This window comes from Silurus aristotelis (genome assembly GCF_946808225.1).
Source record: "Silurus aristotelis genome assembly, chromosome: 6".
Classification (NCBI taxonomy): Eukaryota; Metazoa; Chordata; class Actinopteri; order Siluriformes; family Siluridae; genus Silurus; species Silurus aristotelis.
In genome coordinates this window covers 24,651,163-24,673,411 of record NC_139579.1, presented here as the reverse complement: position 1 = coordinate 24,673,411, position 22,249 = coordinate 24,651,163, and the positions used below count along the sequence as shown (strand labels likewise).

At 37.2% G+C, this 22,249-nt stretch overlaps 1 protein-coding gene and 1 long non-coding RNA gene across 2 annotated transcripts in view; one reads left to right on the top strand and one right to left on the bottom strand.

Annotated features, from left to right (window-relative positions):
* Positions 1-22,249, top strand: part of LOC310727485 — a 147,380-nt gene that overhangs the window by 72,527 nt on the left and 52,604 nt on the right. The gene's annotated exons all lie outside the window — the stretch shown is intronic.
* Positions 1-22,249, bottom strand: part of LOC310727432 (latent-transforming growth factor beta-binding protein 2-like) — a 118,279-nt gene that overhangs the window by 80,242 nt on the left and 15,788 nt on the right. The window contains 1 exon segment of the mRNA XM_083543904.1: positions 17,322-17,601. Coding sequence (XP_083400030.1) covers positions 17,322-17,601 — 280 coding nt within the window.

The following is a 22,249-nucleotide window of genomic DNA, read 5'->3' as shown; positions in this document are numbered from 1 at the left end:
CACAGAGTACAAAACACACTTGACCCAGTTTATAAAACTACAACACAGAAGAAAAACTAGGAATAAATTGTTGCTGTTTTTGCCACAATCCAACAATGTGAACAGCAAGACATTTAAACATTTAAACAACAACAGTCTGTTTAAATGTTCAAGCAATGGTGTTAGTTGTCAGAAAAAGCACAAAATCACTTTAAACCAAACAGAAATTCTCGATGTTGCAAAACAACTTTGAATGCTCATCCTAAAAAAAATACAAATATAAATCTGTCTAACTTACTAGTTTATAGCCTTACTAATCATGTTGATCCACACATTTAATTTTCTCTGTAATGACTCTGACATGGAGCACCAAGAATGCAGCACAGTTTGCAGCAGTATCTGAACATGAAGAGGTAAGTTCAGAAAAACAATTTCCCCATGGCCAAGCCCATTTGTCATTCTGAGTTGTATAGAAGTACAGAACCCACATCTAGCGTTCAAGCATTTAGCATCGATCAGTTAATACAGACATTTTCTGATATAAGGACTGTGTTTGAGGTTGGAAATACTCAGTTGGCTATGCACTGACTGTCTAAACAAATCTCTCTGACATCAGACAGGACTCTCTGGCATCAGCTGCCCGGTCTGGGCTTCAGCATACTGTGAGCAAATGGACAGCAACAAAGCAGCAGTAAAATGGCACCCTTCCAAGCCCTATATTTAGCAACGAAATAGAAATAAACTAAACTAAGAAACCCAGCCATTAGGGTTGCACAAGCCAGTGCACTCTTAGTGCCGGTCCCAAGCCCAGATAAATGGGGAGGGTTGCGTTAGGAAGGGTATCCAGCGTAAAACATGTGCCAAATCAAATATGCGGATCACGAACCAGAATGGAAATGGAAATAAAAATAGTGTAGGTGTAATCCTTAAGGAAAAGTACAGTAAGAGTGTAGTGGAGGTGAAGAGAGTTTCTGATCACATGATTAATGTGAAGCTGGAAGTTGAAGGGGTGAAGATAAATGGGATCAGTGCTTATGCTCCACAAGTGGGTTGTGAATTGGAGGAGAAGGAAACATTCTGAAGTGAGTTAGATGAAGTGGTGAAGCGTGTACCTGAAAGCATGAAAGATTAGTAATTAGGGCAGACTTTAATGGGCATGTTGGTGAAGAGAACATAGGTGATGAGGAGGTGAAGAAATGGTCTTAAAGAAAGGAATGTAGAGGGGTGGACAGTGTTAGATTTTGCTAAAAGGATGGATATTGCAGTAGTAAATACGTATTTTAAGAAGAAGAAGGATCATATGGTGACATATTAGAGTGGAGGAAGGTGCACAAAGGTGGACTACATTCTATGCAGGACATGCAACCTGAAGAAGATTGGAGACTGAAGGTGTTGTCAGGGGACAATGTAGCTAGACAACATTTAAAGGTGAAGAAGAAGAGTAAGGACTGAAAAAAGAATAAGATGGTGGAAACTGAAGGAGGAGTGTGAGTTTCAGGGAAGAGGTCAGACAGGAGCTCGGTGGCGGTGAAGAGATGCTGGATGAATGGGCAACTACTGCAGAAGTGAAAAGGAAGACAGCTAGGAAGGTATTTGGTGTCACACCAAGAAAGGAAGACATGGTGGTAGAATGAGGAAGTGCAGGAAAGCATAAGGAGAAAGAAGTTAGCGAAACTGGATCAGCAGAGATGAGAAAAGTAGACAGGAGTACATGGAGATGCAGCAGCAGGTGAAAAAGGATTTGGCAAAAGCAAAGGAAAAGGCATATGTATGGAAAGGCAGAGCTGTGTGAGAAGTTGGACACTAAGGAAGGAGAAACGAATTTGTAGCGAGTGGCCAGGCAGAGGGACCGAGCTGGGAAGGATGTGCTACAAGTTAGAGCAATAAAGGATGCAGATGGAAATTGAAATGTGTTGACTAGTGAGGAGAGTGTGTTGAGAAGATTGAGGGAGTATTTTGAGCAGTGGATGATAATATGAGAATAAGGAAACTGAGAGAGAAGGTTTGATGATGTGGAGATGGTGAAGCAGAAAGTAAATAAGATTAGTGAGAAGGAAGTGAGAGCAGTGATTAATAGGATGAAGAGTGGAGAGTTGCTTGGACCAGATGACATACCAGGAGAAGCATGGAGATGTTTAGGAGAGATTTTAGTGGAGTTTTTTAACCATATTGTTTAACAAAATTTTGGAAGGTGAGAGGATGCCTGAGGAATGGAGGAGGAGTGTGTCGGTACAAATTTTTAAGAATAAGGGAGATGTGCAGACCTGCAGTAACTACAGGGGAATAAAGTTGATCAGTCACACCATGAAGTTAAGGGAAAAGTAGTGGAAGCCAGGCTGAGAGATGAGGTGACCATCTGTGAGCAACAGTATGATTTTATACTGAGGAAGAGCACTACAGACGCAATATTTGCTTCGAGAATGTTGATTGAAAAGTAAAGAGAAGGTCAGAAGGAGTTGCATTGTATGTTTGTGGATTTAGAGAAAGCGTACGACAGGGTGCCGAGAGAGGGGTTGTGGTATTGTATGAGGAAGTCAGGTGTGGAAGAGAAGTATGTAAGGGTGGTGCAGGACATGTATGAGGACAGTGTGACAGCAGTGAAGTGTGCAGTAGGAACAACAGACTGGTTCAAGGTGAAGGTTGGACTGCATCAAGGATCGACTCTAAGCCGTTTTTCTGTTTGTAATGGTGATGGACAGGTTGAGGAACAAGGTCAGACAGGAGTCTCCATGGACTATGATATTTGTGAATGATATTGTGATTTGTGGTGAGAGTAGAGAGCAGGTTGAGAAGAGCCTGGAGAGGTGAAGGTATGCGCTGGAAAGAAGGGAAATGAAAGTCAGTAGGAGTAAGACATGTGCAGAGGAGGGACATGGGTTATACCGGTAGGAGAAGGCCAAGGAGGAGGTTTATGGATGTGGTAATAGAATGCAAGTAGTTGGTTTGAAAGAGGCAGATGTAGAGAACAGGGTAGTATGGCGACGGATGATCCGCTGTGGCGCCCCCTAACCGGAGCTGCCGAAAGAAGAAGAAGACTAGAAATAAACTAGTAAATAAACTAAAATAAAAAAGGGACAGCAATAGCAAAACCCCTAGGTTAGGGTAAAAACTCACTAGTGTTCTAAATAGATTTGGACACGTCATCATGAAGGAATAACCTTTCAAAACAGGGGGAGAAAAAAAATGATTTAGCCGTATTTACACAGTATGAGTAATGTTAATGTTTCCCTCTGAACCAACTGGTGATTAATCCAAATGGCATTTATTGTAAAAGAGCTTGGCATTATTAGCATCAATCAAAAAGCTGGTTGGCAAAGAGGTGGTAAGTGGCGTCTGGTGAAGGTCATGTGGAAATCCAAGTTTGCACAAGTTCTCATAAAATCCTCAAACCACAGCATTCTTAATTTCAGTGCGAGAATCCGAACATGTAGATCATCAGACTAATATGGAACAACAGCACACTGGCAAAGGGCAAAACTGCTGTTGAGGTTTGCAGCTGAAAAAAAGGAAAGCTTTAAGAATTACAGAGTTGTTCCAACTGAGAAATTTTCAATATCTTTGGGCTCAAAAACCAAATTGCCGAGTGTGATTTTCTAATATAAATATATGAAGTTACAGACCATGCACATTTTTCATAAAAACTTTTTAGGTCCAATACTAAATCAACACAATGTTTTACTGTTTTAAGCTCTCCAGCTGTATATCTTGGTATAATTTAAAATGGAAATTTGCTTCCAAGGCCTATTTAAAGGAAACACTGATGCTTTTGAGTATACCATATGAAAAAATAGCAGCATAGTCAGTACAACCTGTTAATTTCTGACAAAAGATTATATTAAAATGGCCACAGATACGTGAATTTATACCAAAACACTGGTAATTTTCCATAGCATCACAGCTCAGATAGTTGCCCCATATACACGAGAAAGCACAGTTTATAATATTTATGCACACATCATAGTAAATTATAATTTCTATAGTAACAATCTGCACACAGGACTGATACTTCACATAAACAAGTCACACGTGTGTGTAATTACTGATGTGAAGTTCATATGAGGATGTGTTTTTTAGCATTTATTTAATGGAACACCAGTGTCAGTGTCTTGAAACAGTCAGAGTGAAGCTGTAACTTAGTAAAAACATAATTCCATAAAAGTGCCTCTACTTCTGTTGTAATCTAGACTAGACTAGACTAGTCTAGCATAAGCTATCATCACAGATCATAATAAGACTGATATACTGCAGAAAACATGAGCATATAAGGAAATGCTGGTCTGGGTACACTGAGATGAAATGCTTTGGTATGATTCCAGAGTTCAAATATGATAGATACCCTCATACCCTGAAAGCCAAGCAAACAAAGGCATCTTATACACTATCAGGTGTCCACAAACCACAAACCTTAAAAGTCCACAAAAATGATCAGAGACAAGAATTATTGCACCAAAGGGATGTTTCCATATTAGCCAGTGTTCAAATCCTCACACACTTCCAGCAATCAAAAAATGATGAATGGAAGTGGAAGACTTATAAAAGTAGTGGTTTTAAACATCAGTTGTGTCTTCATTAAAGAGAAACATTATAATGACAACTCCTAGCAGTAAACAGCCTTGATTTATGCCACATATGCCACAATATCATAATTGGAGTTTTCTATAAATAAAAGAATGACCTAGTAATGCGAACACGTTGCCTTGTGACAAACATCTGGGTTTTTAGTTCGAAAGTTTTGCCTGGCACAATGTAAGAGATGTCATGAAGCAGAGGTTCAATTATAGAAGAGGATATTTACAACTAACACTGTTATTATGACTTAACTGATATTTTTTATAAAACATGTCATCAACTGGACTACCAATGCCTAGCTGCAGTTTTAACTAAATTTAAGTGCCAAGAAAATCTAAACAGGTCTCTTTAGCACCTTCTGTTTTGTGTCTCGTCCGATCACAAGCATTTATAAAAAATAACTTACCTGTAGACAGATCATCAGACCAGAAACTGGCTACAGTCATAGAAATATTGCTTTAGAACAGAGAGAGTTAGTGCAGAATTTCTGCTGTTTTATTTACCTGTTAGTTCAGATTAGCAAACGAACAAAAAAACAATTGTTTAATAATAAATGTACTTGAAAATATGCTTTCATTAAATTTAAAATAGCTCTGTCTTCTCTGTTTAGAGTCCATGTTGTATTGAAAGCTGACTGGTGTTGGTCATGTTAGCTGCTGTAACTGGACTTTTACAAGTTTTAGTTCAATACCTCTGGACTATGCTGGAGAAGCACTACATTCCCATCAGTGTGTAAGTAAGACTAGCTAATGTTAACTTATTTTTGGAAATCTGGGAAGAAGGCAGTAGGGGTGCGGTGTAGTCATGCTGTTTTCACATTATGATCCACAGTTACATACAGAAATAACACCCAGCTGCCCTCATAGTGGTAAACCACCCCTACCTAATGGACTGGCTTTTCCCGGGCTTTATGTTCCAAGGTTGCTGTCTCGCTCTTTTCCATAGGGTCATTGCACCTTACATTTACCATGACTCTAAAATATATAAACAGCAATATTCTACCCTTAAATATATGTCAGGAAACGTGCAATAAAAACTGTTTTGGCACATTTCTCTTGACAACACTTGGAAAGCTAATACGATCTTTGTCCTCAGTGAAGAAAAAACAAAAATAAGCCCAAGATTTCTGTCACTTCAAAGAAGGCAACATAAATTGCGACTTTTTGGAAGACTTTAACCTCTTGTGGTCTCTCTTATATGCAGGTCTGTGAAGTTGTGGTGTAAGAAGAACCACTGTTTAGCCTTTTCTGTGTGCCAGCACATTTACTGCAGGCTGTATATAATTGGACAGTGACACAATTCTCGCTTTGGCGCTGTCCACCACAACGCTGGATTCAAATGTTAAAGTGCATAATGTCAACTTCAATTTGAGCACATTTAAATCTATAATTTGTAAATCATAGAGGCACCAGAGCTTTTCAATTCTAGTACGTTTATTTCAGGTGACCATAAGTAAAACATATTTGATTGCATTATTGCTTCTTAGTGACCCGTGTCATTGCATCATTACTTAGCTCCATGATATGTTCTTCTTTACATTCAACAGAAATAAAACCTGACATTTTTTGAACATTATTCTATCTCCATATTTTTAAAACAAGAAAATGGCACAGCTTTTCTTCTCATTATATTTCACTGATTTTCAAGTAACTGACGTTATCAGCATCTGTCTTTCCCTAAACTTAACTGCATGTAAAGAGCAAATACCCTCATTATTAATCCATGCTGTACTATTTTAACCACATGCATTGGAATTCAGACAATCAGTGATGAAGGAAAATACTGCCTTGACTCTCCTCATTATGACCTTCTCTACAAATGCCTGTCCTTTCCATTTTATTGGAGTACACATACAGAATAAGAATCTAGCTAATATTTTTATAACCATTGTTTATTGTTTTGGCTGTAGCTCCTTATTAAGATCATCGAAGTGCAGCATGATATCTAATTATCATGTAGTAGAACCTGTCGAGAAAACATTGCCCTTTTAAATGTTTCCTTGATTTAATTGGTAGCTATATAAAATGCTTTATACTACTTGACAAATCTAGAAAACTATTAACTCCTCCATGTCATCCTACTAAGCAAAAAAACTATTTTATTTATGAATGGATATAAGATTATAATTATAGATTTTGACATGGGAACATGTAATGTCAAATTAATCGTTTAAGATAAATTGTGAACGGTCCAGAAACTGCATTCTGTTTTCATTTAAGTTGCTTGCAACACAGCCCTGCACCTGGCATTTTGAATTAAGCCTTGGCTTATAGTCTTCTTTATTATCCATAATGCACAGGGCCAAACATCAGTAAACAATTAGACCCCAATGACTATACTTTTGTGTATTTCTCGCATCTCCAATTACTGTGGTTCTGGAGAAGATAACGCTTATCATGGCACATTTAGCTTCATTTAAGAAAGGATTAGGACATGCAAGACAGATGCCTTAATTAACCAGGCCCAGTCAATCCATGTTCCCAGAGGTGGAAAGTACTTAAGAAATTGTTTATCATGCCTAAATCATGGTATCATTTTAGAGGATTTGGGGACCTTCTTTAGTACTTTCAGTCAATAACATTGCCTTGAAAATGAACAGATGTTTCACCCTTTTTATTCAAAATCTTCGAAGTACTCATAAGATATCCTAACCGAATAACTAAAGTACTAATGTCAAGTACAAAGTTTTTCCGCAATCATAAAATGCTTACGTTCACTGTGTTTCAACTACCAGAGCCAAAAAGATGACTGTAGTTTACTTCTAAATAAGGGACTATGAGAGCAGTACAACACCAAAATCAAAAGACTTTAAAATGTCTCCCAAACCTTAACACCAACAAACAAGAACAAGCAGGGCACCTGATCTGTGCAAAAAAAAACAAAAAAAACCCACACAGTTGCTCAATTGCCAAACTAGCCATTTTCTATGGATTGAAGAGATGGTATAATCCATCGCCTTTGTACGTCGCTCTGGATAATGGAGTCTGCTAAATGCCGTAAATATGAATGTAAATGTATACCCTGCCACCAAAGTCAATCAACGTAACACTAACCAATCGTGTCTCACGTTTCGTGTGTATGCAGAAGTAAGCAGGTCACACTTTCTCTGAGTATGTATGTGTTCCCATAATACAGCATTAGCAAAAGTTCTGAAAGATGCATTTGACTGGCTATATGTGCCTCAGAAAAAGCATGTGATAGTTGTTATTAAGAGTTAATAACCGTAACTCGAGGAGATATGATTGGTGAACAAGAATCAACCTAGACTAAATAAACAACAATCCAAGAATCAGACAAAATAATTGAATTTTTTTTTCCTATACAGTTTGATGGAAGGAAACTGACCATACTGAAAAACTGGCAGTCACTAGTCACTAGTTATCCCAAAATCTCTAGTTTCACTTAAAATAATGCTAGTTCTCGGTATGTAACTGAGTGTTTATGAACACTTTCAATAGTGAAAGAAAGTGTTTACAGTGTTGAGTCTATTCACACATTCTTCCAGTAAAGTCTCAAAGTGATGCATGGTGCAGCATTTGCTATAAATACAATCTTTCCCGGAAACCTCCTTGACAGTTTCAGTGTTGGCTCTAGTTATTTGAGTTTCATAGAATGACAGTTAAATAAGTAACTTCCATTCTAATCTGCCAACATTCATGATATTATATGACATGACATTTGGATATTATAGGCCACTGACATACCATAAGTAACTAACTGGAAGGGTGGATAGATAATTGTCAAAGTCAAGCCACTGGGGTAAATGTGTAGTTAACTTTTTAGAACAAGAAGAAGTTTCACAGTGATGATAATGTACCAACAACAGAAAGTTGCAAGCCTATGAATAATACCAAGAAAGAAATTCTACTTTTAAAGGGACATGTGGCAATAGAACCTTTGCATCTAGCCTGAATTACAGGCATATAATTATGAAGTCCACCAACCAGTTGACCAGCCTCTGCTTAGAAACGGGAGCCTCTTGAATATTTCCTTCATGACAGATATATAGGACCATATGGTTGCCACCTGGTCTAAATTGTACCTCAGGGTGCACCATAGGCACAACAAGGAATGCTATGCTGCCTTACCCCCCGTTTTACAAAGCTGCATGTTCAATCTGACTTTGAAGATGATTGTGGAATTCCAGGCAGTGCCTCATATATTCTTGGTAAAGGTGACATGAAATCAGGAATCACATCCAAAAAAGGAATATGGTTGCATTGCAGGGAAAACAGCTGATATGTAAAAAATAGTTTTTTTAAGAAAGAGTTAAACCCCTTCAAATCTACCCTTGGAAAGAAACTGCCGGATTTTTTCTAATCAAAGAAAGTATGTTGGCAAAAACACATTATTTTGCAGTATGTGGACATTTTCAATTTGAGCTCACATTTGAACTACTGGAAAGATATTAGCTGTAATTTGGGTTATGATCACACAGTTAGATACTACACTAGTATTCATCACAAGAACATGATATATATTTGTCCTTTTGACTGAAATCCAGCCAAATATTTAATGGAAATTTTCCCAATTCCAAACTATATTTCAGCAAATGAACACATGCTCGTTCTTGTAGTTGCTGTTTCTTTGTAAATGTTTCCAGGCTGCGAAATGTTTAAAACTGTGAATAGATAAAACTTATGCTTGCCACTAGAGGCCCATATAACATGTCTGTTGCTCCAGCGCATCAATTTTCTCTTTAGCTTGAGTAAGTGAGAAGTAAGAATAAAGGGTGGAGATTGGAAAGGACAGCCAGAGACTCGAAAGAGAAGACGAAAAAAGCCTATGGATTATTGGTGACAATGACCTTAACTTTAAACATTATGTAAAGTATCTGGCTAATAACACATGTATAAATAATTTGCCAAATTAGACAGACAGAGCCACAGATGAAAAGTTTGTTGCCAAGTTAAAAAAAAGTTTAGGTTCTACATACCACCTGTAATCAATCCCAACACATAGAGAACTCATTAGGATTTGGGATCTGGCATATTCAGACCTTGTAATCCCTCTACAATTTAGATCTGATCATATAACTCCTATGTACAGTATATTAGCAGTTATTAAGAGTAATCAAACAATGTAAAACATATCAGCGTGATATTGGGTTATATTCTGTAGTCAATTTTGTGAGTATGAAATAAAGGGAAATCTTTAGGGAAAGTGTTACCACATGTTTTGAAATGCTCTCTTCCTCAGTATCATGATCTGTATTCACAAATGGCTTTTGCGCTGATTAATTCCAGCAGTGAAATCAGCTTAAGCTGCTAAACATTATGATAAAGTTCAGGATTTATTTTTTATTTTTTTGCAATAAACAGTCATTCTTGTGAATGTTCTTTTTAAACGTCTGGAGCAGTCCACTGTGACTACATAATTTATGTATTTGGTCCTTTATGTATTGTTTAATGAATTAGTTTATGTATTAGTAGCAATTGTAATGTTCTAAAGATCTAATAATGCATGTGGCGTAGTAAGTCAAGGGTTCATGTGGAATGCTGAGTTGGCATCCTTTGTCATGTCAGTGTTACATAATCGAGTGTTTGCAGAGAAACCCTGCAGAAAATGCTGCCCTAAATCACTAAAAAGGATGCCCTTTTGGCTCCGGAAAGTCCTTACCCTTCACACCCTCCACATTGCCCAGTCACACTGCCCAACAGGAAAGACAAAGGTCAGAAGTCCACCCTGCATCACCAGCACACCCACCGGGAGCAGGAAGCACTCCATCAATGAATACTGTCAAACTTCTTAACAATTTAAAGTCGTACTATATTATAAAAATGATAAGAGAAATTTAGGGATTAGCAATTCATGTATTTATGTTTATTTATTCATGTCACTACTAAGACAAAAATATAACATTAAATATCCGGAAAAAACTTATATATATATAAATATATATAAAAATTTATTTATATATTACATGCATTCAATTCAGGCATTACTAATCTCCATCAGGTTGATTTCCCTCTATCATCAGACTGCCATGAATGTGGATGTATTAGGCTAATACTTGCTAGTGAGGCACAATAGACAGCATTATTTAGCTAATTTGTAAGCATACCTGCTTACTGGCATAAATCACAGATTATAATATTTAGCGTTAACTATTTTTGTTAACTAGCTTGATAGCGAACTACTGTCTTTTAAAACATAACAGATAGACTAATATAAAGGTTTTCATCCTATTTTAACATAAATGAATTGAAGATTAATAGGTATAATGAAGCAATCAGCTATGAGATAATGCTTGTATTCTAACACAACTAAAAATTAAATTACCACATGACACACATGTATCATATGTAAGTTGTAAATACTGCATTATGTCTTTGAGTGCTCACATCCTATTGACTTACATTTAGTGAAATGCATAGTTATTATAGTTAAAGTATTTAAGACACAATATATTTTGTGTGACAAAATAATTGTTTATATTCTAACAATTAAAATGTCACAACTGGGTCTCCCATTCCCAACCCCCCACCCCCCCCCCCCCCCCCCCCCCACCACCACCACCCCACCCCCACCGGATCTCGCTGTAGCTGATTTCTGACCAGAAATAAGAAGCTTTGCCAAATTCGTTTTTTCAGTCTGTAGTATGACACCTCAACTTTAAGAAACTAACAAAACACTGTGCTATTTGGGTTAAAGTCTGCTCAGAGCAGTCACTTTACTTGGAAGGCTTCCCACTAGATTTTGGGTATTTGAGCTGTGGAGATTTGAGTCCATTCAGTCACATTAGCCAGTGTGTGAGGTTTTATGTCTGTAAGAGTGCACACATCTTAATGGCTTACATTAAAATAAATGCATAGTTTATGTGTATTTACACAAGTATTTAGGACACAATATAATTTGTGTTGTGGGTCAAACGATCTTTGGTGAGGTCAGACACTGATGTGTGTCTCTGTGGGGGCCTGGGGTGTAGTCAGTGTTCCAGTTCTCCCCAAAAATATGTTTGCTGGGGTTAAGGTCAGGGCTTGGAAGCCCAGTCTATATGGTACTTTGGCTTCATGGCCAGTTTGTGCTTCTAAAGTTTTGGGCAAAGGACAGACAGACAGACAGACAGACAGACAGACAGACAGACAGACAGACAGACAGACAGACAGACAGACAGACAGACAGACAGACAGACAGACAGACAGACAGACAGACAGACAGACAGACAGATAGATAGATAGATAGATAGATAGATAGATAGATAGATAGATAGATAAATATAGTCAGACAGCTACAGGAAAGCCGGTATTTCTTTTACTTGTATATCATAAGATGTGAAACATTTACCATGTGACCGGTTTTCCCAAACCGCAAAATAAAGCGAAAATAAGAGTTAACATAAAGCATGGCAGTTTCCACTCCCAAGGAAATGGAAGATACTGTATATGTGAAGTCTGTCATTAAAGTATCTTAAAGCCCTGGTGACCAGCTTCCTGTCTGGCTTGGGGGGTGAAGAGTCTAAGTTTGGCTAGATTGGAAAAGCAGATAGTAAGGAATATTTTTACCAGATAGAGCAGATGCCTGCTGTGCAAATCTGTCACAAAATGCTGTAGGTCTGAGATCACGCTGTTTATAGACTATATCTTATGCAAGAGAAGAGCATGTGAAGTGTGCTATGAATTGTTCCAAAAAGTGTTTTTAATGTGTTCCCAAAAATCATGCTGTTTTCTTACACTTAATAGTACACTGCAAGGCAAAAATATAAAAAAAATAAATAAATACTCTTACCTCTAATAGTTTTTTTGGTCATAGCTTCTCCTACTAATCCTGATCCCAGCCCATTAAGGAGTAGGTGTATATAATATCATATCAAAGCTTCTGCTTCTACAATAAATACAACTGGCCTTCACTGGCATCAGTTCTGTAGCACTATATTTAGACTTGAGGCTACAGTAAAAAAGAAAGATTGGTCTCAGTTAATGCTTTTAAAACTCCCACCTAAACCTCAAATTTACCCTGAGGGAAGTTTCTGTTGTCTGAGTAAAGCTTTGGTCATCGAGTGCTAATTTTAATCATACAGCAACAAGTGAGCAGGATGTGACTAATAGTCGATGCAAAAGGGAAATCATGCCTTTACCCAGTTTGTCACTCAGCAAAACATGGAAACCAGCAAATGTGAAAATGGGAAAGGACTACATCTGAGAGCCACCCACTGCATATTTAGAGCAGACCCCAAAATTTTCCAACAGTCTTTTAAAAGTATATTTATCACTCCAAATATTATGTATGGTTAATGGAGTACATGTTCCAGCACTGGGTTTGTACACTAAAATGGATTCCACTTGGCCTATTTTAGAAACAAGGTGCAAGCGGCTCACAGAGCTCCAGGCTATAACTTCAAATTTAGTAGGAAGTTTACGGGCTGTTTTCAACATGTTCCAAGGCAGAGCGTCCTCCAAAGTGGCTCCCAGAGCCAGCTTACCAATCTCCACCTAGCATTATCTAAGACTTGGCCAGTGAAACAGATTGCCTTTGGGAGCGCTAAAAGTGTGTGCTGTACACGCGAACCAAACTCACACTAGTCATCGTCCTGTGGCGCCCTGATGTCATGGCTCAACTTATCACCTCACCAGCTGTTCCTGACTACTGAAGCAGTGTGGGTAGGGGACAAAAGAGAAAGGCCTGAATACCCCACTAATGTTTTGATAATAAATTCGGTACTTGAATGCTTTTATGTAGAATGTATTTGCTAATGGACCAAATTCTTATACTGAAAGAAGATTATATTCCAGAAAGCAAGATGATGAACATTAGCCTATAAAAGCAAGATGATAAACATGAACATGAAAGTTGCATCCACGGTCCAGAAGGACTAAGGGGGACAAATTGGTCAGGGATATGTATCTAGGAAGTCCTTTGTTGGTCATGAAACCCCAAACCGCTATTTTTCCAAACTTAAATTCCAAATTGACTTCTTGTATTTATATTTATTCCCAATTGACTTCTTATTTTTATTGAAATATTAGCCTGTTTGGCTTCAATCCAAACTTAATCATTAACACAAAAACAAGTACTCCTGTAAAATATCTTGGACCTTGTAAAAATTCCAGGAATTAAAAAGCTTGATTGCTGGGAAAAAAAATGTGTTGTACATATTTACAGTGGCTTTACAAGCATTAAAACTTTATGTTTATGGGGTGGGGTGAAAACTATTTTACAGTTCAAGATGCTGAAGGACTTTCCTTCGAGTCTATAAAGAGAAAGTAATGCTGAAAAATTGTCACACAGTCAAGAACCCAATTCCTGATGTTCCTGAAGATCCTAACCCCATAAACCCTTTTTTACCGTCTTTTTGTCTGAAGTGCACTGCCATCTGTGGAAATCATAAAGGAGAAATGCCTACTGCAGTAGTGTAATAGACCTGAACTGATGTTCACTAATACTAAATAGCTTCCTTTAAAAATACAGAGGCACTTTCACCTTAAGAAGCCCTGCTGACAGTCAACAAATAGTGATTTCATTTCAGCAGGAGGCCAATTGGCAACAGCGTGTAGTGTGGAGTGGGCGTCTGGACCCAGGCAGCTAGACACAGCGCAGCCAGACAAACCCTTAAGCCCTTCGCTAAGTCAGCTTCCATTGACCTTTAGCCAAGACACCTCTTGAGACCTATCCAGCATCTTTTTTTTTTCTTTTTGGCATTGCTGTGCATAGCTGGGCATTAGAAATTACAGGTTTTGCCAGAAAGAAGGTGTTGTTTGCACTCCAGACAGCGGACATACCACGCACTTTAGGGTTCAAAGGACATGCCAGCATAGCACATGCTCTCGGATATGTGGCAAAAAGGCAAAACGTTCAAATCCTAGCAATTTGGAAAGACTATTGGAATGTTCTTGTCTGAAAAGATTTCCGCAGGTTGACTGAGTTCGGAGCTTGTTGTTTGAGCTGCCACCATCCTGAGGAAGAGGATGCAGAGACGAGGGGGTGAAAACAGCAGGACATTTTCATTTTTATGGACAAAGAGTCTACATTTGTTAATCTGGCCTTGGAACTTTTTTTAGGGCACTGTACTGCACTAGCCTTGTATTTTTCCTATGCTGCTAGTGAGGGGTAAAATATGGTCTGATCTATAGTAAGACATAAAAAGCTAGACTTTCTGATGTCTGGTGAAAGCAGGTTGACTTCGAAACTGTCTCTAATCATTAATCTTGCTAATCTTTACCAATTTACTAATCATTAAATACCTCAAATTTTGGGTTATAATATAGGATTTGCGTTTCAGCTCATGAGCTATGGAAAATTTTTAACAAGAAACCAACAGAATGAAGAAAACAGCAATATTCGGCATCGCCGTCCTGCTAAAGCGTTTGTCACTGAATATTTGGCATGAGATCGCTAAACATTTTTACTGCCCTCTATTGGATATCAATTGCAGTCCTCTAAATTTACAAAAGGTACAAATGCAAATATGTGAACAGCCTAAAGTCTATACTGATTCTAGCATTTGATATATGTGAAAACAGGTCTACATTTAGGCCTTTAACATTTAACAATACATTACATTTAACAATAAATAAGCATTTACAGCATTTACACATAATCAAATGTGCTCCGTCTTTAGTATCTTTCATGTATATGAACAGGCAAGGGCAAGTCACTCTGAACATTCATCTCCCCAGAATTTAGGGCTCGGGTCTTGTGTCTGGCTGTCGTATAGTACAAACACAAAGGCTTGTGATTCAGAGCACAAAAATGTCTGCTGACAACATGTCAAAGCAAACACATGCATGGCAACTGTTCACTTTTGACAGAAGCCTTGAATTAATTACAAAACACAGATTTGATTTAATTTTAAGCACACAAACATCTGGCTAAAGTACACATTTACAAAGTGTTTTTTTTTTAGGCCAAAGTAGCTAATAGTAATAAAAGTTTAAAGCGAAATGAAATATATTACAGAGCTCCGCTGAGATATTACAAGAAGACAAGTTGGATAAACACAAATTCCGACATCAGCATTTATGCAGTAATACAACTTAATATGCACTTACAGGATTAGAAAAGCATTGGGATTGATGCCAAAGTAGAGAACATCATGACAAGTTAAAGCCTTGTTTGTATATAGTTGACATCCAGTGATATATTTGAACTGGTGAACAAGTGGCTCCTTTCAGCATTGACTGTAAAACAGGGTTCAAACCATAATACCACTCTTATCAAGAGCTGCACAATCCCTGCAGCAGTGTATAGCTGAGAGATATAGGACGTGAGCGTCTTTGTTTTTGAGAAATATCACAATGTATTAAGTTGGGAGCCAGTGAAGTTTTAGTCTGTGTGTATTGGTAGTCAATACTAGTGACTCACTAAGCAAAAAAAACCCAGCCTAAAATAAAAACAAAAGGTATTATTCATTCCATATGACAGGAGTATTTTTTGCTGCAAATGGCAACAGTTACCACATCTTTCCTCTTTGGCAAATTGAGCTTCTTTGTTTTCCTTTGTTTTTATGTGTTTTGCTTTGTATTTCTCCAACCATGTATCATCCAAATACCCTTAGGAGAGCAGCATGAATATGAGTAACATTCGTTAAGGGTAAGAAGAGGGTCAGTTATTCCTCTATGTCTTACACTATTGTCCTACCAAAAACACATTAGATCTGGGCTTCCATAGTCTGCTCTGAGAAATCAAAGGTCTAAGCTCGGAGAATCTAAAGCCAGAAGCTAAACATGTTATCATTACCTACTGGTGTATCCAAAGAGGCAGTGATGTTTTTTTGTTTGTTTGTTTGTTTGGTTTTTGGTTGTTTTTTTGTACATTCTATACATTTCCACACAAGTAATACACAGAGACTTTCATAAAGTATCTTTTCTGTAATGTCTAGCTATGAGGAATGTTACTGTTAAAATGTATATTCATATGGTAGATATGACCCTTAAATAATTTCAGCTGCGTTGCTTGTCAAAGTGGCGTGTGTTTAGAAAAGGCTGGCCAATAATAAACGAAACTACTTGTGAACCAGAAACATTTATAGCCTTAAAGGCAAAACAATTGATAATAGTTCTACTACAATTGAAAATAGTCATACTGTATGTGTGCATTCTGATAATGAGCAATACATAAAAGGCTTTAAAGAAGAATATAGCAGCAATGAAGAAAATCTAACATAAATTAGATAGATTATGTATAGATTATGTCATTGGTTATAAATATTATCAGATTTTTTATATAACGACACACATTTGTATACTCGTTCTTATTATGAATTAGTTTACAATAGTGAAATTTTGCTTCAACTAGTGAAATCAGTGCATGTGTGTATATGTATATGTATATGTATATATATATATATATATACACACACACACACACACACACACACACACACACATATATATATATATATATATATATATATATATATATATATATATATATATATATATATATATATAAAAAAAAACACATGCCCTTCAGTAGTACATGCAATTGTAGGAACTTTAGCGAAAAAAGCAGTTAGGTAATTTCTATGGCACTGATCTGCATTTCTAGCTTTAGAGAGAAATGTTCAAAAGTAAATATTTATTCATGACTATTCATATGAATAAATGTGCAAAACATAGTTCTTCCTAAACCATTTAAAATCCTCTTATAGGCCTGAGAGTGTGGCTATAGTCACTAATACCACCTTCTGCACTAGCATGCCAATTATTCTTTTTTTAAATAAAAAAATAATAGCAAAGAAGATGTCTGTTTATCATAGTTTCTTTTCCTCTTGCAAGCCCTTATGTATTCTTTGACTTATCATCTAAGTGGTTGCATGGTGTTGAGAGACTTACCCAGATGAATGGGCCACTTTGCCAGTTGGCGGCTTTGGTGTTTGGGTTTTGGGATTGCTTTCGCTTGCTTGTCTCTCAGTGGGTCTCCTGCGGGCAGACTGATGCTTAGTGGTTTCTGTTTCAGGCTGGATGGGCATCAGAACTCTGGATGTGCCAGTTTGGATGTAAACTTGTTCTGGTGCCACCTCTTCACAGCGTGGTCCCTGGTAACCCGAGCGGCACACGCAGGTATGTGGGCGACTGCACGAGCCACGGTTTTGACATGGGGGCTGGCAGTCCGCTAAAGAGGAATAATTGTAAAAGATGAACAATGCAAACAGTCAGCAATATGTATATGCATTTATTTATTTATTTGGATAAGAATTAAAAAAAAAATCTTATGTGATCTTGGAATTATGTTTGAAGGTGATTAGAACATTGACAGATGGTTAATAAAATGTCTGAAATAATAAAATAGCAGCTCTGACAGTGGTGCCAGCTACAAGGATCATTTCAATATCCAATATATATATACTATATTTAAACTGATTATATATATATAGTGTATAGTATATATATAGTAAAGTATTGTATGTATGTGAGCAAAGGTTTATATGTAGGTGATGACTGGAACTGGTTGTTGCACGTTCATTCCACTATGTTAAACCTAAATATAAATTGATAAAGATTTCATGTTTTGCTTTAATTAATGAAAGTTTCACGCTTGGGAAATAGGTTTAAGAAGAATAAAACACTTTGAGGCACGATGTCCTCAATCTTGAAATGGTTACAGTATCTCTTCATGTTGTGCCACATTACACCCATTATGTTTGATTTCTTAGGTTATTCATAAAAAATGTTGTGGTACATCTTCTGAAATATTATTATCACAGATTTAATGATCATATTCTTCTGATTTCGAGTGTAAAGCTGTTAAAGTTCTGAAGTAGACTTTCTTATTCTTTGCCAGATCATGTAAGCGCCAGACAGCAGGTTTAAAAGAACGCTCACAATAGAAAAGAAATCAGAATGCAAACACTTGACAGTAAGCGTGTCCAAATCCCAAAGCACTTCAATAACACAAATACATTTCAGTCTGCATCACACTTATATATTGTATGTTTCATGAAGGTCTTTGTTTACTAAATAAGTGTGAATGTGCCCTACAACCAGAGATCAGAGTGATTTAACACAAACCTTGTTTATCAATAGCTAGTAAATACAGGCAGCGTGAGTCAACTCCGTGGTCATGGTTGAGAGAAAAACAATCTGTGCAGGCTTCGAACTGGCCACCTGGCTACTTTAACGTGGTCTACAGGGGCCTGTAGCATGCCATGCAAACCAAACAAGCCTCTCTGGCTTGTGAAGCGCCTGTGTGTGCTGGATGGCAACCTAGAATTTATTACATTGTCCTCAAACAGTAAATCAGGCCACCGCTCTCTGGGGACTAAAGCAAACACCGACGCTCTGTCAACAGCGCAGGAATGCTATTGACACAGATGCTGGGAGACACTGACAAACTACAAGCCCAAAAGCTTCCTCCAACTCTTCTGGGAGAGTGACTGTATGGCCTGCTGGCTTTCCTGTTATTGTCAAGCAGGCCTTGAACTTCAGTCCAAAGTTTGCCCTGGTACGGAGATTGGTCGTTCCAGATTCTCCGGGACTGCTCACCTCCTAATATAGTAAAGATAAAACCTTAATATTACCAAATCAGAATCGACTTTTTATCCATCTATATTTCAGTAATATTTGGAAGTAATAATTTCCAAGAAGCATCTCGCATAATTTTGTCAGAAGAAAAAAAAACGGCGCCTTAAATACAGCCTGATTGGACTCTGATTGGAAATTTTGTTTAGCATTGCTCTTTATAACCATCAAAAGCAGTAAAAATATATGTTCTTTAAAACTGATTTTTAACCCTCCAGTAGCGTAGAATCCATGCCAAGCTGTTTTGGTAGCTTGTATAGGCCAAAACTTACAAACAAATTTTATGTTTTTTTTTTTTTCCATTTTATCATCATAGAACATATCATCCAGCATTTCGTGTTATAAAAACAATCCACTCTAAAACATAATCATTTTCTAAAAATTCACTTTTACAAACTTTGACTGCCAAATTTGCCTTATTGCATCATGTTACAAGATATTCTGAGATTTTATTTGATGCAGTATAACCACCATGCAGTATTTGCACATTTTTACTGCTATAAGTAAACATCTGCAGAGCAACAAGATTTAATATTGATGTAATAAAACCTACTCTATTGTGCATGTTTTCCAGATAATCCAACTTTTCATGTTTCTTGTTAGGACAAAACGAAAGCTGGGTTAAATCCGAGAACCCCTAAATTTCGAGAAATATTCTGATTCCTCTACATTGAACTTTCATATTTCTGGAATGTTGAGCTGTTTTTGGATTGGACGAGTTTTTCTTGAGAAGGTGGGGGTACTGTATTTATTTCCGGAGTATCTCTGGAATTTTAATCCTATCCAAATCTATCGTATCAAGTTTTTCTTTTCTTTTTTTGGTAAAGACTGTGCGTGCATACACATGAAATAATGACAACATTTACATTTTATTTTAACTTATTAATGAATTTTTTTTTAAGAAAAAAAAACTTTTAATATACAATATATTTAAATTGATATGTTGAATAACTATAAATAACTTAGATTCCCTGGTGGTCTAGTGGTTAAGATGCGGCGCTTTTACCGCTGCGGCCCGGGTTCGATCCCCGGTCGGGGAACCAACCCCAGCCATTAGGGTTGCACAAGCCAGTGCACTCTTAGTGACAGTCCCAAGCCCGGATCAATGGGGAGGGTTGCGTTAGGAAGGGCATCCAGCGTAAAAACATGTGCCAAATCGAACATGTGAATCATGAATACGGATGATCCGTTGTGTCGATCCCTAATGAGAGAAGCCGAAAGAATAACTTTAGATAACTTGACACACTTCATGAAGCACTTTTTTCTAGATTCTCCTACTGACACGAAAAACAATTTCTAGTATCGCAACGATTCTCACATCATAATGATATATATGTCCAGAAATCTCACTTAATCCTTGAGCATTTCTATTCTAGGCCAAACATTTTAAGGTTGTGTTGTTCTGAATCATCACCTGACTACGTGGATTTGTCTAACAATTTGAGCATATAGTTCTGCATACTTTTCCTATGTTTATTATGAACATTTTTGGACCAGTTTATGAGAGCATCAATTAAAAACCACATAAAAATCAAACAGTGTTTCTTCAGTGAAAGAAATCTCGGTATCCGATTGCTATTTTGCGTCATGGGTCTAATTATTGCCTCCATGACCCAATACGTGGTCACTACCTTAAATCATGGTTAAAGATGGGCGCAGTTGGACTCTGACACCATGAAAACACTGTTCTCATTGTAGTGTATTGGGTGTGTTAGTGTTTCCTGCACTGTCACTGCTTCCACATGCAGCTTGGCCCAACAATGTTGCAATAATTGCTGTCATGCTGACTTGTTCTGCACATCATTAAAACTAATTGCTCTGCATTCCTTTCATTTGGTAAAAAATGTGCTCTCTTTTACATGGTAGGATATAATAAAAAACAAACATTTGTAAAGAACAAAAAAAAAAAACCTTCTCAGCATAGCCAAGGATGTCCAGGAAGGATGTCCAGCCATGGGTGGTGAGGTGAAGAGATGCAGTGGCCCAAAGAGTGAGCATGATACACTTACACTCCATTTCTTCTCATTTTACCACATAACAAGTCATTCAGTAAATGGAATGAGTGATGTGATGCTTTCTGATTGCCACATTGTTTCATATCTGCTTACTTCAAAATGCAAAAGGCTGAACATTCAGTGCTGTTATGCTCCAGCAGCAAAGTATTTCCCGGTAGCACAATTATGGGATGTGGTTCCAGTCAGGACAAACACTGTGTCATAAAACCCCTTACATAAAACCCATAACATAATACCCCTTACATAAAATTCAAGGAATTTATGCCACTACTTGCACTAATCTGTCATTAACACTGTAATAAGCCTACATTTAGTTTTGTTAGGTGATCTGACTTAATCAGACATTATCTGACTGTTCACTATCCAATGCTGAAATATTCTTAACCCAAACCCAAACACTTATGAATTTAATTTCTATTTCTACGGCCTTCAAAAACACGTTAAGCAAAACTCCACCATAATCATAATCAAAAGACTAACTAAATGAAGAATGGTGTTAATTCCTCCTGCACTGTCCAAGAGAATTTCTATGGATTTGAAATGTTCCTAGAAATGGTGCTTCAGCACTGAGCATTACTGAGTGGATTTTCTTCTTTTACAAGAAAAGTCATCATATAAAATAATCACTTTCAGCAAAGTAATTGTTGTGCCAGGAACCATTAGAAGGCCAAGTGTTGCAGGAATGGAGAAAGTCAGAGCCTTCTTTAGAAAATAGGCATTAAGAATGAGACAGCTAATTTATAATAAAGACTGGAGAGAATCATTAGTCATGATATCAAGAGAGAAAAATGTTCAAATGGAAATAAATAGTAAGAAAGTATTCGACAGAAGAAATAAAATTGTTTAAAGGGCAAGTGACACACCATAGCGCATATTAGACTCTACTAAAACACACCGTAGCATTTTACAGCAATTATTTTTTTTATGTTTCGCAGTCCGGCATTTTTATGATATCATGTAGGCGTAAATCTTATTCTGTATTTTCCATTCTATCTTGTAATATACAGTATTAGGTTCTATCTTCATGCTTCTCTGAAAGCTTATTGGGAATATAATCTTTCAGCAACCCGTGTCAGTATTTTGGCTACCACTGAATTGGGTCACCAGTGCAACCCTTCACCTCTAATTTCAGATAACTGAGATCTGACATACCACGTGATAAAATGCTTTGAAGAAGAAGTGCTTCTTTGTTGTGTTACACCCAAAACTGTGAAGCAGCCAATCTCA